The sequence below is a fragment of the Salvelinus alpinus genome, chromosome 22 (assembly GCF_045679555.1).
Source record: "Salvelinus alpinus chromosome 22, SLU_Salpinus.1, whole genome shotgun sequence".
NCBI lineage: Eukaryota > Metazoa > Chordata > Actinopteri > Salmoniformes > Salmonidae > Salvelinus > Salvelinus alpinus.
Window position 1 is genome coordinate 22,601,406 of NC_092107.1, and position 16,212 is coordinate 22,617,617.

At 39.7% G+C, this 16,212-nt stretch overlaps 1 protein-coding gene across 2 annotated transcripts in view; it reads right to left on the bottom strand.

The window, feature by feature from the left end:
• Positions 1-16,212, bottom strand: part of col4a3 (collagen, type IV, alpha 3) — a 125,743-nt gene that overhangs the window by 38,561 nt on the left and 70,970 nt on the right. For both annotated transcript variants that reach the window (XR_011669855.1, XM_071359539.1), the window contains exons 23-27: positions 14,640-14,735; positions 2,569-2,639; positions 2,235-2,420; positions 1,786-1,954; positions 1,501-1,593 (exon numbers count right to left, since the gene is read on the bottom strand). Coding sequence is in view for 1 of the 2 variants with exons in the window: in XM_071359539.1 (XP_071215640.1) it covers positions 1,501-1,593; positions 1,786-1,954; positions 2,235-2,420; positions 2,569-2,639; positions 14,640-14,735 (615 nt within the window). In the remaining variant the exon portion in view is untranslated. The remainder of the gene's footprint in view (positions 1-1,500; positions 1,594-1,785; positions 1,955-2,234; positions 2,421-2,568; positions 2,640-14,639; positions 14,736-16,212) is intronic.

Genomic DNA, 16,212 nt, shown 5'->3' on the forward strand with positions numbered 1-16,212 from the left:
AGTGGACACCACTCGTTTTTACTGCAACACACCTGTTATAATTGTTTTCTTTCCTAAAGTAGAGGTTTATTATTATTATTATATTTGCTAAAGGTACTGCATAGATGTAAACGTACATTTTTTAGCGAGAGATAGCTCTTGTATAGCCTAAGAAAGTAGCAGAAATGTGCGGAAAGTAGTTTTGAATGCATTTTATTGAAGGGAAACAATAACAGTCTTGAACTTTTTTGGCAACATAGTGATATATTCTTATATACTGTACAATGAGGAATTCAACTACAAAATACTAGTCTTCTCACATTTTTTTAACCATCACCCCCACCCACAAGGTGTTTAAACAACAACAATAAATAAGAATAAAATAAGATAATAGAACGTGAAGAACATAAATCAATCAACTCTAATTAGCAAATGTAGGACAGTATGCAAGTGTGGTTGCATGGACTTTGCAGATGTATTTCTCACATGTGCAGCACATAGTATTTGTTTTACAGTCCTTCTTTGGGGGGCAGAATTGGCATCTCCTCCTCTTGCCTGCATCAGCTGCAGACCCCAGTGGACAAGAACAAGATTCAGCCCCATGAACAACTTTCACAAGCGCTACAAAGGCTGCTGTGTGGGGGAGGCCCTCCCTTCTTTGAATGTGTGGGGTTACATGTGCCTTTCCCAGCTTCTCCAGGAACAGCCTCCTCTTGTTCCGCTTATCAGACATCCAGGTAGGGTTGATCTTGTTCTATATCCTGAAGGCATTGTATGAGGACACATCAATGATGTTATGGAAGATGACCGGGGGCCAGCGGGCAGTCATCCTCCTGCAGCTGTATGTTCCAATCACATTGTCCAGGTTGTCCACGCCTCCTTTGTTGTGGTTGTAGTCCAGGATGATGGCTGGCTTCCTGTCCTCACGATCACTGATCTCAGCCGTTTTGTGCAGTGTGCTCAGGAGGACCACATTCTTGTTCCTCTTTGGGATGTAAGAAACTAGATTGGTGGTGGGGGTGAAGGCAAACTTTGATGAGAAGGCCTCTCTCCCACTTGTTGTGAGGAGTGCAGGGGGGAGCTCAGGCTTGTTCTTTCTAACTGTGTCAACCATGGTGATATTCCTCTTCAGGAGCTGCTGGCTGAGTTCAATCTGCTGGGTCAAAAATGTACCCTGGTGGTGTACAGCTTTCATGGAAATATGAACAAAGGCAATGTTTCACTTTTTCTAATGTTGGGGTCACTCTAGGAAAAGTCATCAAATTTCAAGTCATTTAGGGGGTTTTCTCTGCTGTTAAACATAGTGGCCGGTCATGTTTTACCCTTAAGACAACACAAGGGTTAAGTCATTTGCTGTGGATAAAAATGTATGCAACAAAAAAAAAGAATAACACCATGACCAGCCGATGATCCTATCAATTCTCTGCTAATGCCGTGATACTACTGCTGGGCTGTTAGTGTATGCATGATATTGTCTTCATGTCAAGAATCTCCCCCAGAGCTCATGGCTAAAGCCCTCACCTGAAGGTCCTGGGTTGCCTTGATGACCCTTCTCTCCCTTCAGTCCTGGGTCTCCTGTGGTTGTTATCGTCTCACCCGCTGAGCCTTTCTCTCCTGCAGGAGGAGATGAGTGCGAGACAACAGTGAGACGAGTGAGAGAAGAGTATGACACATTTACACATTCTGTAAAACAGGTCAAGTGAGACACGAATTAGACAAGAGTGAGACACACTCACACATTCTGTGACATAGGTCAAATTGCTGGGATGCCAGGTCTCTCTTGAAAAAATAATGATCTTACTGTACCTGGATCTCCAGGTCTCCCTCGCAGGCCTTGCACCCCCAGGTTGCCCTTCTGTCCAGGGCCCCCTGGGGGCCCCACACCTGGGGGGCCCTGAGTCCCCATCTGGCCTGTCCGTCCACGTATACCCTGAGAGCCGGCATCGCTCCGATCACCCTTGGGCCCCGGAGGTCCCTACAGCAAACAGACACCAAACAGTTAAGTCTGGGTACATCATGGGTAGGGCCCCAAGTTTTTCCAAACCACATGGCCTGGCCATGAGAAAACACAGGCACTAGTTACAGGCTAGCCTGTTAAGACCTTGTGGTCAGGTCCCAAATCGTAGTCCAGCATGCTAACGCTGTTCACTTATACAATGGTTCTGATCCTTAATCAGATATTACTGTTACAATGACCAGTCATTGCCATTGATTGTACAGTGTGTAATGGTGGAGGTGGCGTGGGTCACACTCACAGGGTTGCCCTTTAGCCCAGGCTGGCCTTTCAGTCCTGGGTATCCGGGGACCCCGTCAGTCCCATCGCTCCCAGGAACTCCTGGAGCCCCAGGTGCGCCAACAGGCCCCCTGTCTCCTGGGGACATGGGACTTTTGTCCCCCTTGGGTCCTGGAGAACCTGGCACACCTGGTAAACCATAGGGACCCTACAGATACAAAGACAAAGGAAAAAATCATTAGAATAAAATCTCCCACATACAATGTAAAAACGCCTTAACAAAAAGGCCTATGTAAAGAATTTGTATCTGAATCTGGAGTTGATTCCATAATGTCTGTCTGTCCAGGTCAAGTCACCTGTGGACCTGGTGGACCTCCAAGACCTTTGACTCCTCTAAATCCTTTGGATCCAGGATCACCATCTCGACCTGGTGAAACACAAATGCTGTAAATACAGGGGCAGCTATAGTGTATTCTACACATACTAACCTATAGTAGAGAAGCAAACCTGTAAAAAGTGCTTGAGCTGTCATCCATGCTAGGTCAAAAAATGATGGGGTGATACACAAAGTTAGGCACAAAGTTAGGCCGGATGTCATGTGAATTTTTAATTTTTAATGCCATTTTCAAGTGGTCAACGGTCAAATCTGGTGAAAATGTACATAATGAAATAATAATAGATTTGGCATTAGGTCAAAGGTCAAACATCCTGAAATGGATTATCAAACATAAACACTGAAGACTATGGAAGGTGTCGTGGCAGAATCAGATTTAGCTAAGTAACATAGATAGATAAGATGTTATTTTCATCATATGCTTGTGAGATACTTGTCATTAGAATCTTCTGAGCTAGGGATTGGTAACTTGGGGCCAGAGAGGGGAGAGGTCAGGCTTGTCTTCATAAGTCAATGTATCTGTTAAACCATGTGGTACTAAGTAGAATATCAGAAGGGGAGGAGGACAGAGTGGAACGTTGGTTTCTTATGGGAACGTTGTTTGTAACTATTCCTAAACCATGGGATGGAGTTATTAATTGGGGAACCAGTTAGTTATCTCATACAATGTCTGTACGCCAGTCACTCCCTACTTTTCTCATAGGGGGAAGGAGTTTGGCCGTGTTTGGAACCATTGTATGTCCCCTCTGAGGTTGCCCTTATCTTGACCTAGTATTTGACCTAAGGGGCTCACTGTCTGATTTTGAGTTTGTCCAGGTTTGGGAGTATCTAGAAATGACAATTGATATATGCCATTGGATGAGGTAATGTTTTGGTAGACAGTGAAGTATCAAGCATGAGATTTAAACCTTGTCTTGGGAGATCAAACTGAACGATGATTTATAGCTGATGCTGTCTAGCGATAGGATACTCCTCTTTCGGGTAAAGGATTCTTTGTAAGTTGAGAGGGGTGTATCTTGGCTATAAATGAAACTAAGAATTGTTTCGTAAGGACTCTCAGAGAATTCATTTATAGACACTGAATTGATCTGAGAGTCATTAAAGGGCTTTGGTGAAGCTTGTATATATATATTAAAGATGGAATATATAATTTAACTCTGACTTGTGTGTGGTTGGCACTCTCTCTCTCTTTATTGAGTAATACAGGAAATTTCCACGACATTTGGCGCTGCGAGCAGGGTGTGAATCTTCACTCGGTGACCGTTCCTGATGATCTAGGTAAATAAATCGTGCACGAGGGATCCCTCAAACTTGGGATCTTAGGGAAACCACACTTCGGGAACGAAGCAGATGGACCAACCTTTGATCTGAGAGGCAGCGAGCCGAGTGGATACCACATCTCGAACTGAGTTTTTTTTTGAGAAAGAGGTGAGCGACCCACACACACTTGAAGTCGAGTTTTTAGATAAGCCTCTGTTGCGTGGGCTCTGAGTGTATTCCTTTGAAAGAGAGGGTACCTTGGAGGCGTAAACAGGGCCGAGTCAGAGGAGAGTAATCTGAAAGTTTGCGGACTCAAAGAATACTCTGCTATTGTTCGGTTGCGGGCGACTAGATCCATTCCGACACTGAATTGATCACAGTGGGGATTGGTGCAGTCTGTGGGGGTGAGGGGCCAGGGTGACTGTGTGTTCTGTGTGAAACATGGTACTTGGTGAAGCCCTATTGGGAGAAGGACCTCATTCTGTGTGTCTGTGTGACTGTCTAAGTGACCCTCAGAAGTGGTGAATTCCAATTATTTTAAATGTGCTAGCCAGGTATGCCCTGGGTTACTCTGTGTGAGTATTTTGTTTATATCACTAGGTAATATTTGTATACCGTTCTGTGTGAGCGGGTTAGGTTGACTCTGTGTGGGTAACCTTTTAATTATGTTCTGTGTGAACATTGGACCAGTTCTGTGTGAACATCTGACCAATCCTATGTGGATCTTTAAAGTTATATGTGAGTACCTAAGCATTTATTACATTTTATATGGGTTCTGTGAATATTTGAAATTGTATGTGTGTATAATTGATTACTAGAGATTTGATAAAGTAATGCTGAGACTAAAATTTGATACAATTTAAACCACCCATTCGTAGACGTACGGAGGGTTTTGAGTTGGTATCTTTAATGGATAATTTGATAAAGATAAGGTTTTAAGCACTATTAAACTAGTCTAAATAATCTGGGCAATTGAGTTTTAGAAACTGATTAGAGTGTCCACTTTTGGTTATTTTACCCTAACGATGGAACTATAAAACGCTTATTGGATTATCTCCGTCTGGGTACAACATTTGAAATAAAACTGCCCTTCAGGTATGAAAATGTTTTGTTTTTTCCTCCCAGTATGATAAGAGTTGTGGGTTTTTATTAAATAAACGGTTTTCAATAAAATAGAGCGAATTAAAATGGAATCTCTACGTAATTTATAATGTCATACAAAGCCTAAGGTTTCCATCAAACTAATTATCATTGCGTGATTAATGTGATGTTGTAAAGTAACGTTGCCTGAGTAAACATAATCTACTTTTTTATTAAAATGCGCAAGATCTGTTTCTTAGTCTATAAATGTCGATTTTATTCTTTGACTGCTAATCTATTAATTTGGCATGGGAGAATCATAGCTGGAATAACGCTTGGACCTTTATTTAGGGTAATTTTTCTGGGAAGTGTCTTGATTTTACGAATACAGACAATTGTAAAGTAGGTTTATATTGCTGAGAGTCTTAGTCATTCATATAGCATTGGTGGTTCAGTGGTTAAAATAGCTGCCTTCTGAACTGGAGATCCGAGTTCGTTTCCCGGCAAACGCTCTGTCTTAAAATCAGAGTTTTTGATTGTAATTCAACTATTTGTATGTTTTGCATGGAGAGATGCGGTTGCTAGTGTTTGTATAAGATATAAACTGAACGTTTTAAAAGCTTGTTTGGTTCAAATTGGAAGAAGGGATAAATTGAAGTTTTTAATAGATTGTTAAAGTTAAATTAATAGACTAATTAATTCAAAATAGAAGCGAATTTCGATGCAAGACGGTGTCTGTTGCCTAAATTAAAGTAATTATAAATAATAGCGGAGAGATAATGGCGATAGAGAAATGGCCACCGAAATGTTTTTCAGTCTTATGAATTGACTGACATATGTTATAAATTTAGCGGTATGTGTTATTGTTAAAGTCTTGGATAAGTGATAAGTGGAAGGAGAAGGAGAAGTCTGGTTTTAATCTTACGATAAGAGGTAAGAGAAAAACGTTGTTGGCAGAGGGGTATATTTGCCCAACAGTAAGAAAGAAATATAGGATATGTTAAGCTGAAAGTGATTTAGGTGTGAGTATTGAAACTCACACCTACATTGTGATAATGTATTCTGATGGTTATTGATTATTGGTTTGATTGTTTAGTTAACACCAGTGAATTTGAGCAGGAAAGTTAATCGGTAAAGAAGTCGGTTCTATTTTAAAGAGACAGTGCATCATTAATCACAGTTGTGTGTGTCTAATGGCAAGGTTCCAGACATGGGAAGCTCTCACACTGAAAGCAGATTGACTAAAAAGGTACTTTTTAGAAGTTAATATTTCTCCTGGCGGATCTTGTGGATCTGTTGCAATAAGGTTTGGGTTTTCTGTTTAATAAAATACTGAGAGAGAGGAAGCCTGGACATTTAGAATCATAGGATTTTTTCCAACACAGGAGTTTATGCTTTCTATAGCTATTGGGTTTTCTATCAAGTTTGAGATGTAAACACAGAAGACTGAATGGGTATTAATGTTGAAATAGCAAGCTTGGCCCATACTAGTAAGTTAGTATGTTAAGTGGGGGAGTATTATAGATTTTAATTATAGTTTTGTTACCTCTATAGTCAAAACAATGTCATATGTTTTGGAAAATTAGCTAGGTTGAATTTGGTTATTTGAGTTATTTTTTTAAAGAGAGGTTGGAATCAAGTATGATGCCTTGGTACTTAAAATCAGATACCACTGGGAGCTTTTTCCCTGATACATAGACATCTGTCTAAGGATTAAGTTTTTTTTTTTTTGAGGAACAAGCAGACTGTGTATTTTAATTGTTTTATTGAGATGTAAACATGAGTCTGGAAAAGTTTGTCATCTGAACCATAATAGTAGTGAGTTCTGGTGTAGTTTGTTGTTTGTTATTTGCATGAATTTATCACTGTATTATCTGCATACTTTGGAACTTCAGACCCTGTTTAGACAGAAGGAAGATCATTGATGTAGGAGCTGAACAGTATTGACCTTTGGGGAATGACCTTGTGGATATGAGTGGAAAAAAGTTAGTTTTGAGTTTTACGCTGATGAGACAGCGCCAACTTTTCAAAGATTTTAGATTTGTTAAAAAGATCAGGATAGTTTTGACTAAACATATCAGCAGGTTGAAATGATTAGATTGCTGATTAAAGGGGTTATGGGTTTGTTTATTTGTTTAATGTTTATTGTTGATTTTAGGTGTTGATGTTACTTAATTAAACATTGTATGATCTGATGTGTTTAAATAGGATTCTTTCTTCCGGAACGGATGGAAGTTATCTAAAATATGTAAGTTGGAGGAGCCATGGGAGAAAACGTCTACATTTTTATTAAATGCCTGGGATTAAATTACTGATTTCTTACGCTGAGAAATGTACTACATTTGCGACAGAGGAAAAATGATTGCATTTAGATAGTAATGATATCAGGATAATTGTATCTAAGGATAGCATGTTTACTTAAGCATACATATACATTGGTGTAGATTAAAATGTATGATTAATGATTTGAGGTACAGTGGAATTATCATTAGGTTTGGTTTATAGTTCACTTTTGAGTTTCTGAATTGATGTAGTGTAATGAATACTAACAAAGTGTTTTGTGTTTTTCTGGCAAAATGGGTGTTTCATTGTCTCTCTTTGAAATGTTGCCTGGGACTATAATCTTGGGGAGAGTGAGTGATAGAGGCCGTAAACTACCAAATTGAAAAGGGCCTGGAAGTTTTTGTGTGTTTTTACCTTAAGGTTTGCAAATTGCACATACACAAAACATTTGTTATGACTATTTGTTGGTGTTTATAAAAAATACTGTTTTTTTTTTTTAACATTTCCTTTGGGTTTGGTGAGTGGTTAATTTGTGTTAGTGCTAAAGTATCTTAAAGGGGCACGCACGCACATGGAATTTTTCTGAGTTTTTTATTTTCTGAGTTTTAATTAAACATCTGATTTCTTTTGATAAAGGAATGTTCTGGAATACAACATGTAGGAAAGGTTTGGCTATTTTTGTAAATTGTCTAATATAGTAAAAAATAAAAAATATTTTTATATATTTTTTTATATTAACTTATTAGAAGGGTTTGTATGATTTATGACCTTTATCATGACTTTCCGTTGTGGCTTGATCACCCTCATTGGAAAGCCATTTGAATAATGATTTTATGGTCATTTGTAATATGATTTCAAGGTAATTTGTGTAATTGAAAAATATAGTTCTTAGCCATATTAACTAAGGCTGGTTTTAATTCTATTTTCCTATGACCATATGGGTTAAAATCATTTTTCTTTGTGGAGTTTTTCAGAGTAGTGATTTTAATTTGATTAGGTTATTTGAAATTGTGTTTTATCTTTTGTAGTGTTGTTTTATACATTACTCTCATGGAGAGTTATGTGTTAAAAAAGTGGGGGAGGATTCAGTTCTTTGAGGTTTTGGATTGAAGTTTAAATACACCTTGAGTGATATGTGAAGGAGTGTATTGTATTGTTGTTGTGTTTGTTCTGTTCTATTCCCGAGGGGATTTAGGTCTAACTTCCTGATCCTTTGGCTCTACGATGGAGTTGACAGTGTGATGGGGAGTATAAGCCAATTTGAAAGAATAGTTTCAATAGAATGTGTGGATATTCTCTTTGAAATATGTTTAGAATTGTATTAAGAATAATTGGTAAAAGTAAAAATGTATCATGTAGTTAATGAACTGAACTAAACTGTTGTTCTGATCTGTTCTTTCGAGGTTATCATGAAAAGTGACATCAGACGGTATCTTAATGCATGGAAGAGATAATTGGACCGAACAGTGTGTGTACCTCAAAACCCCCTCTAACTGGCTGAAGAAGAGTGACAAAGGCGTTGAAAAAAGGCCCTGTCTGGACCACTTCTACCAGGTGAAAGGAACCAAGCCAGATATCGGTGTACAGTATCCGATCTAAGCTATCAACTGCTTTTCTCATGATGTTTCTCTCAGGAGTGTGAGAGGAGTCCACTTGGAGTGAGATCTGTTCTAAACTTTTCTTATGTTGCTGGTATATTGGTTGACGAATGGACAAGACATAATGAGTGGTAAAGGTGAGACATTGAAATTGGGACATTATCATGGGCCATCCACTTTGAACTGTAAAGCTATCTGAAGAAGAACGAAAAGGACGCCAGAAGAATCAGTGCCTGAAGGAGGGGGTTGGTTCAACTGTGCCAACAAATTGTTTTAGACTTTTGGGGTATCAGGTTGATTGTAGAGGTCTACACTTAAGATTATAGTAATTTAGATTAAGAATGCATTAAGATACTGATCTGTATTATAATCATGATTAAAAAAGTTAATAGTATAATTATGGGATAATTATACTGAATGTTAATATGAATGTAACTTCTGCCAATATTGATGTGTGTTAAATTGAGTTTTTACTTTGAGTGATAAGACCAATTTGAATCAGTGAGGAATGTCATTCTAAATTTTGGTTGGATATTTAGTTGGGTTGGAGCTATGATTTGGAATATGAATGATTTCCCTGACCTATTTTCTATTCTGAGCATAAGGACTGAGAGGGAAGACTGTTCTATATGTTATGATGATATGTTATGTGTTTAGATACTGGTTCTCATGTAACTTAGGGAACATTTCTATGTTATGGTTTTTATTTTTCTCAACAATGAATTATTCTGTGTGATTAAACCTGTGCAAGTCTGTCTTGTAGAATAAAGGTTGTAAACGTAGTTTCAGAAGGGAGAAAGCTTACATATAAGCTAAGGTACTTGACAATGAAGGGATTTGATTCTTTATTTTTCTTTTAAATATTGAAAATATTTTTTTAATGCATATACTCTGCAACTAATGTTAGATAAATGTGTATAGTTAATGTTCTGATTCTAGAGAAGGGACAGTGTCCCTTGAGAGGGGAATGTCGTGGCAGAATCAGATTTAGCTAAGTAACATAGATAGATAAGATGTTATTTTCATCATATGCTTGTGAGATACTTGTCATTAGAATCTTCTGAGCTAGGGATTGGTAACTTGGGGCCAGAGAGGGGAGAGGTCAGGCTTGTCTTCATAAGTCAATGTATCTGTTAAACCATGTGGTAGGAGGACAGAGTGGAACGTTGGTTTCTTATGGGAACGTTGTTTGTAACTATTCCTAAACCATGGGATGGAGTTATTAATTGGGGAACCAGTTAGTTATCTCATACAATGTCTGTACGCCAGTCACTCCCTACTTTTCTCATAGGGGGAAGGAGTTTGGCCGTGTTTGGAACCATTGTATGTCCCCTCTGAGGTTGCCCTTATCTTGACCTAGTATTTGACCTAAGGGGCTCACTGTCTGATTTTGAGTTTGTCCAGGTTTGGGAGTATCTAGAAATGACAATTGATATATGCCATTGGATGAGGTAATGTTTTGGTAGACAGTGAAGTATCAAGCACGAGATTTAAACCTTGTCTTGGGAGATCAAACTGAACGATGATTTATAGCTGATGCTGTCTAGCGATAGGATACTCCTCTTTCGGGTAAAGGATTCTTTGTAAGTTGAGAGGGGTGTATCTTGGCTATAAATGAAACTAAGAATTGTTTCGTAAGGACTCTCAGAGAATTCATTTATAGACACTGAATTGATCTGAGAGTCATTAAAGGGCTTTGGTGAAGCTTGTATATATATATTAAAGATGGAATATATAATTTAACTCTGACTTGTGTGTGGTTGGCTCTCTCTCTCTCTTTATTGAGTAATACAGGAAATTTCCACGACAAAGGGACGCATTAATAGTTACTTTTCATACAGTTATTAAGCTTTCAGACATGCAAATATACAGAAAATATGAAAATGCAGATGTGTTCAGCTACAGTTGTAGTCTGTAGTGCCACTAAGGACCATTCTCAGATGATGATAGATGCTCTCAGAAAACTGTGAGAGACCCCACCGAACAAGGAAAACTTTACCTCATTAGAATCTGACTTTCTGGGCCAGAGATATTGGAACTTTAATGCCATTTCGAAGGGGTACATGTATAAGCAGGCAAATAGGATAGTCACAGATTCTGACCAAATTTACTGAGCATATCAAACTGACTATTTACTATTACCAACTGAATCATTTATACATACATAGACTATTGAATAAACATAGTTTTGGCATAATGTCACGATCGTGTGGAGAGACGGACCAAGGCGCAGCGGGATATGAATACATCTTCTCTTTATTATAATGACGAAGATGAACACGAAACGAAACACTTATACAGACTAAACAAAACAACAAACGATCGTGAAGCTACAAACGAAAGTGCACATACAAGCTACTTACGTTAAACATAGACACACACAACATACAATGCCCACCCCAACTCACGCCCTGACCAACTAAACATAATCAAAATAACATAAAAATAGGTCAGGAACGTGACATAACCCCCCCCTCAAGGTGCGTACTCCGAACGCACCACCAAAAGTCTAGGGGAGGGTCTGGGTGGGCATCTGTCCACGGTGGTGGCTCAGGCTGAGGGCGAGGTCCCCACCCCACCATAATCAATCCCCGCTTCTTTATCCCCCTCACAATGCCCACCCTCCAAATAACCCCACCTAAATTAAGGGGCATCATCAGGATAAGGAGCAGCACCGGAATGAGGGGCAACACCGGAATGAGGGGCAACACCAGAATGAGGGGCAACACCAGAATGAGGGGCAACACCAGAATGAGGGGCAACACCAGAATGACTGGCGGATCCTGGCTGGCTGGCTCTGGACGTATTATGCTTTAAGCCATGCATATACACAAGAAAAGCGTATGTTCCATCATTTTTGGTCAAACTTGGGCTTTAGCAAACAAAAATACTTTTCTCAAACAGTTTAAATCCACTCTAGCTACCCAGAAAGACACTTCTGAACAATAAGCACTTTAAGACCATGTGCTACATGAGGATCGGACATTCTGAGGCAGAAATATTGGAGAGATACTATACTGGAACTAAGGCAGCGATATTGGACTAATGCAGACAAAGTTGACAATGTGGAGGTAATGATAGATTTTGTCCGTACTTATATTCACTTCCATATGACTAACATCTGAATGTATACTTAAAAATGCAGTACATACTTGGAAAATGGCAACATCCATCATGACAGTTTATTGAAGATTTGCTGATGATTCCAGCTTCAAATGTGTTCAATTATAGCTGTAGTATAAGCGGGAAAATCCACTCGGGACTGTATGCGTTCTCTGGAAAACAATGAAACTCTGGAGGGTTATTGCCACTCCGCTAGCGTGTCGTGGCGCACACCCTCCACATGTTGCATTATTTTCCATAGAACGCATAGCCCCTCGTTGATTATCCCTCCCTTGTGATACACAAATAAATACACATCATTTCTCAAGCATTTGATGACATGTCCTGTGTGGTACTTTTCTATGGGAATTTAGCCGCCCTCTCAAGTTTGTCAGGATAAAAACACTTCATCCAAGACAAATGTGTTATGCAGGGCCAGCCATTAGCATTTTAATATCATATCTAATGAATCGCGTGTGCATATAATAGAAACCATAAACATTTGGATACAGTGATACATGTTTATAATTTTCATTGAATATATCAGTGTTTTTTTTATTTTTTTTATCTCATGTTTATATTTTATTGTGTGCCTGCTAGTAATGCTACCCCATGAAAAATAAGAACGAGAAAAGTATTCGACTTTGTAGCACATTTCCAAAAGAACTGAGTACAGTATTGACACTGTAACTACGGAATATAGTCTGTACTATTGCTCACAAAAAGCTTGATTACAATAATTTCACAATATGAAATGCAATGGGAGATATTATCCATCCCATGACTTTGGTCATATTCACTATCATACCTCGATGAACGTCAGAGTGAATCTTCCGCATAGCCACACAACCTCCGTCAAACTGATATTCAGATCGTAACACAGGCATTTGATTCTGTAAGTATTACAATAATTACAATTCTGTGAAATGTTGATATTTGTTGACATCCAGTGAAAAATGGTGAAATCCCTTAAAACACTTTTTTAAAATATCTGTCTAATTTGACAGTAGCCGTATAATGTATATCACATTGTCAGTAAGTAAAGTGTGTTTTGTTCCACAGAATCCTCCAGAATACTTAAAACATCCAGCTTTTGTCATTCGGCCTATTTTGTAGTATTTATGGACTCATTGAACATGACATTAAAACATTTGTTATCTTACATTGTAACGACCTGGGTGTCGGGGGGTGTGAAATCAGACGCAGGAACAGCAGAGCTTCAATACGGTGATTTTTAATTCCCAACCGGCAAACCAAAATGTCCAACACGGACTTACTGGGTGTCATAAACACCTGTCTACTAATACGGGAGACAAACCCAGTATACAATACAATAAACCACTCCCGAAATCCACAGCTACAGACGAACAATCCCGCACAAAGAAGCCTACGGGCTGGCTGACTAATAAAGCCACACTAATTAACAACTTAACTGAACACAGGTGATACAAATAAACACATAAGGAGGGGGAGGAAAAAGAGTCAGTGGCAGCTAATAGGCCGGTGACGACGACCGCCGAGCGCCACCCGAACGGGAAGGAGAGCCTGCCTCGGTTGAAGTCGTGACATACATGTCATGGAATACCGCAGATTTCTCTTGGATGAAGTGTTTTTATCCTGACGAACTTTAAAAAGTGGCTAAATTCCCCTTGACAGGCCATTGGAGCAGAAATGGCATCCAATGCTTTAGAAAGTCTGTGTATTCGTATGTCATTAAGATCAGCATATATCCAATAAACTGTTATGATGGAAATTGCCATTTCCCAAGTGTGTATATTTAAGTATACATTCGCCTCAGAATGTACAATCCTCACAAGGTAAAGTGCTTATTGTTCACAAGTGTCTTTCAGAGTAGTTAGAGGGGATTACACTGTCTAAGGAAATGATGCACATGCTTTTCCTGTGTATATGCATGGCTTAAGCCTTAATGCGTAATAATTATGCCAAAAGTAACTATAATCCACAGTCTAAATATGTCTAAATGATGAAAGAGTCAGTTTGTATTGATGTACTCATTACATTTGGTCAGAATCTGTGGCTGCTTGTATATTTTATCCCTTAGAAATGAATATACAGCTTCAATATCTCTGGCCCAGAAACTCAGATTCTTACGAGGTAAAGTTTTTCTGGTTCAATAGGGTCTCCCCCGCAGTTTTCTGAGCGGGTCAATCATCTGAGAGGGTCCTTAGTGGGCTACAGACCACAACTGTAGCTGAACACATTTGAATGTTCATATTTTCTGTACATTTGCATGACTTAAAGCATAATAAATGTATAAAAAGTAACTACTAATGCATCCATTCCATAGTCTGTTTTTGTCTGCTAATGCACTCCATTTTTGTTAAGAATTGCAAGACATTTGACCTAAAACTATTACTATTTCCATTATATCAATTTTCACCAGATTGGAAGCCTTAAATCTAAATTAAACTTTGTGTATCACCCCAACATTGTTTGATCTAGCATGGATGACAGCCTTCAACGAGAAAATTGTTTTGTCAAGCAGTTTTTCCCAGATTGGCTGATCTCCTACTAAGCATAATAGGTCGACAACTGGAAATATTGCCTTTTTCCTGAACATGTGACCTAACATGTAAAACTCAGGGCCATAGTGATATATGACCTGGTCAGACAAAACTTCTGGGCCTAGTCATTGTATGACATGACACGGCATAAAAGAGCTGTTGTTATGTCCATGTATTGGTGTTACCTGTCTCTCCAGGCCTACCAGGCTCTCCGGCAGGTCCTGGTGGTCCAGGCCTCACATTAGTGGGCATGCAGAGTCGACAGACATCACCCTTCTCACCTAAGAGAGAAAAAATGACAGGGAGGAAGTGGTTGTTCAGTGGTTCTTGCCAGTGAAGCAACAAAGTAATTTGAGCTCTCATTGCCCCAGTGACAACTCAATGTACTCAAATCAAATCAAATTGTATTTGTCACATGAGCCGAATACAACAGGTGTAGTAGACCTTACTCTGAAATGCTTACTCAAGCTGGAGGCCCTGGGTATCAACCCCTCCCTGTGCAACTGGGTCCTGGACTTTGACGGGCCGCCCCCCCCCAGGTGGTGAAGGTAGGAAACAACATCTCGACTTCACTGACCCTCAACACTGGGGCCTCACAAAGGTGTGTGCTCAGCCCTCTCCTGTACTCCCTGTTCACCCACGACTGCGTGGCCATGCACGCCTCCAACTCAATCATCAAGTTTGCAGACGGCACAACAATAGTGGGCTTGATTACCAACAACGACGAGACAGCCTACAGGGAGGAGGTGAGGGTTCTGGGAGTGAGGTGTCAGGGAAAACAACCTCTCACTCAATGTCAACAAAACAAAGGAGATGATAGTGGACTTCAGGAAACAGCAGAGGGAGCAACCCCCTATCCACATCGAAGGGTCACCAGGGAGAAGGTGGAAAGTTTTAAGTTCCTGGGCGTACACATCACAGACAAACTGAAATGGTCCACCCACACAGACAGTGTGGTGAAGAAGGCGCAACAGCGCCTCTTCAACCACAGGAGGCTGAAGAAATTTGGCTTGTCACCCAAAACCCAGAAAAACTTTTACAGATGCACAATCGAGAGTATCCTGTTGGGCTGTATCACCGCCTGGTACGGCAACTGCACCGCCTTCAACCGCAAGGCTCTCCATAGGGTGGTGCGGTTTGCACAATGCATCACCAGGGGCAAACTACCTGTACCCCATGACAGCTACAGCACCCGATGTCACAGGACGGCCAAAAAGATCATCAAGGACTACAACCACTCGAGCCACTACATGTTCACACCGCTATAATCCAGAAGGCGAGGTCAGTACATGTGCATCAAAGCTGGGACCGAGAGACTGAAAAACAGCTTCGATCTCAAGGCCATCAGACTGCTAAACAGCAATCACTAATTTAGAGAGGCTGCTGCCCACATTGAGACCTGATCACTGGACACTTTAATAAATGGATCACACTAGTCACTTTAAACAATGCCACTCTAAATAATACCACTTTAATAATGTTTACATATCTTACATTACTCATATCACATGTATATACTGTATTTTATACCATCTATTGCACCTTGCCTATGCCGCTCGGCCATTGCTCATCCATATACTTACATGTACATATTCTCATTCACCCCTTTAGATTTGTGTGTATTAGGTAGTTGTTGGGGAAATGTTAGATTACTTGTTAGATTTGTGTGTATTAGGTAGTTGTTGGGAATTGTTAGATTATTTGTTAGATATTACTGCACTGTTGGAACTAGAAGCACAAGCATTTCGCTACACTCGC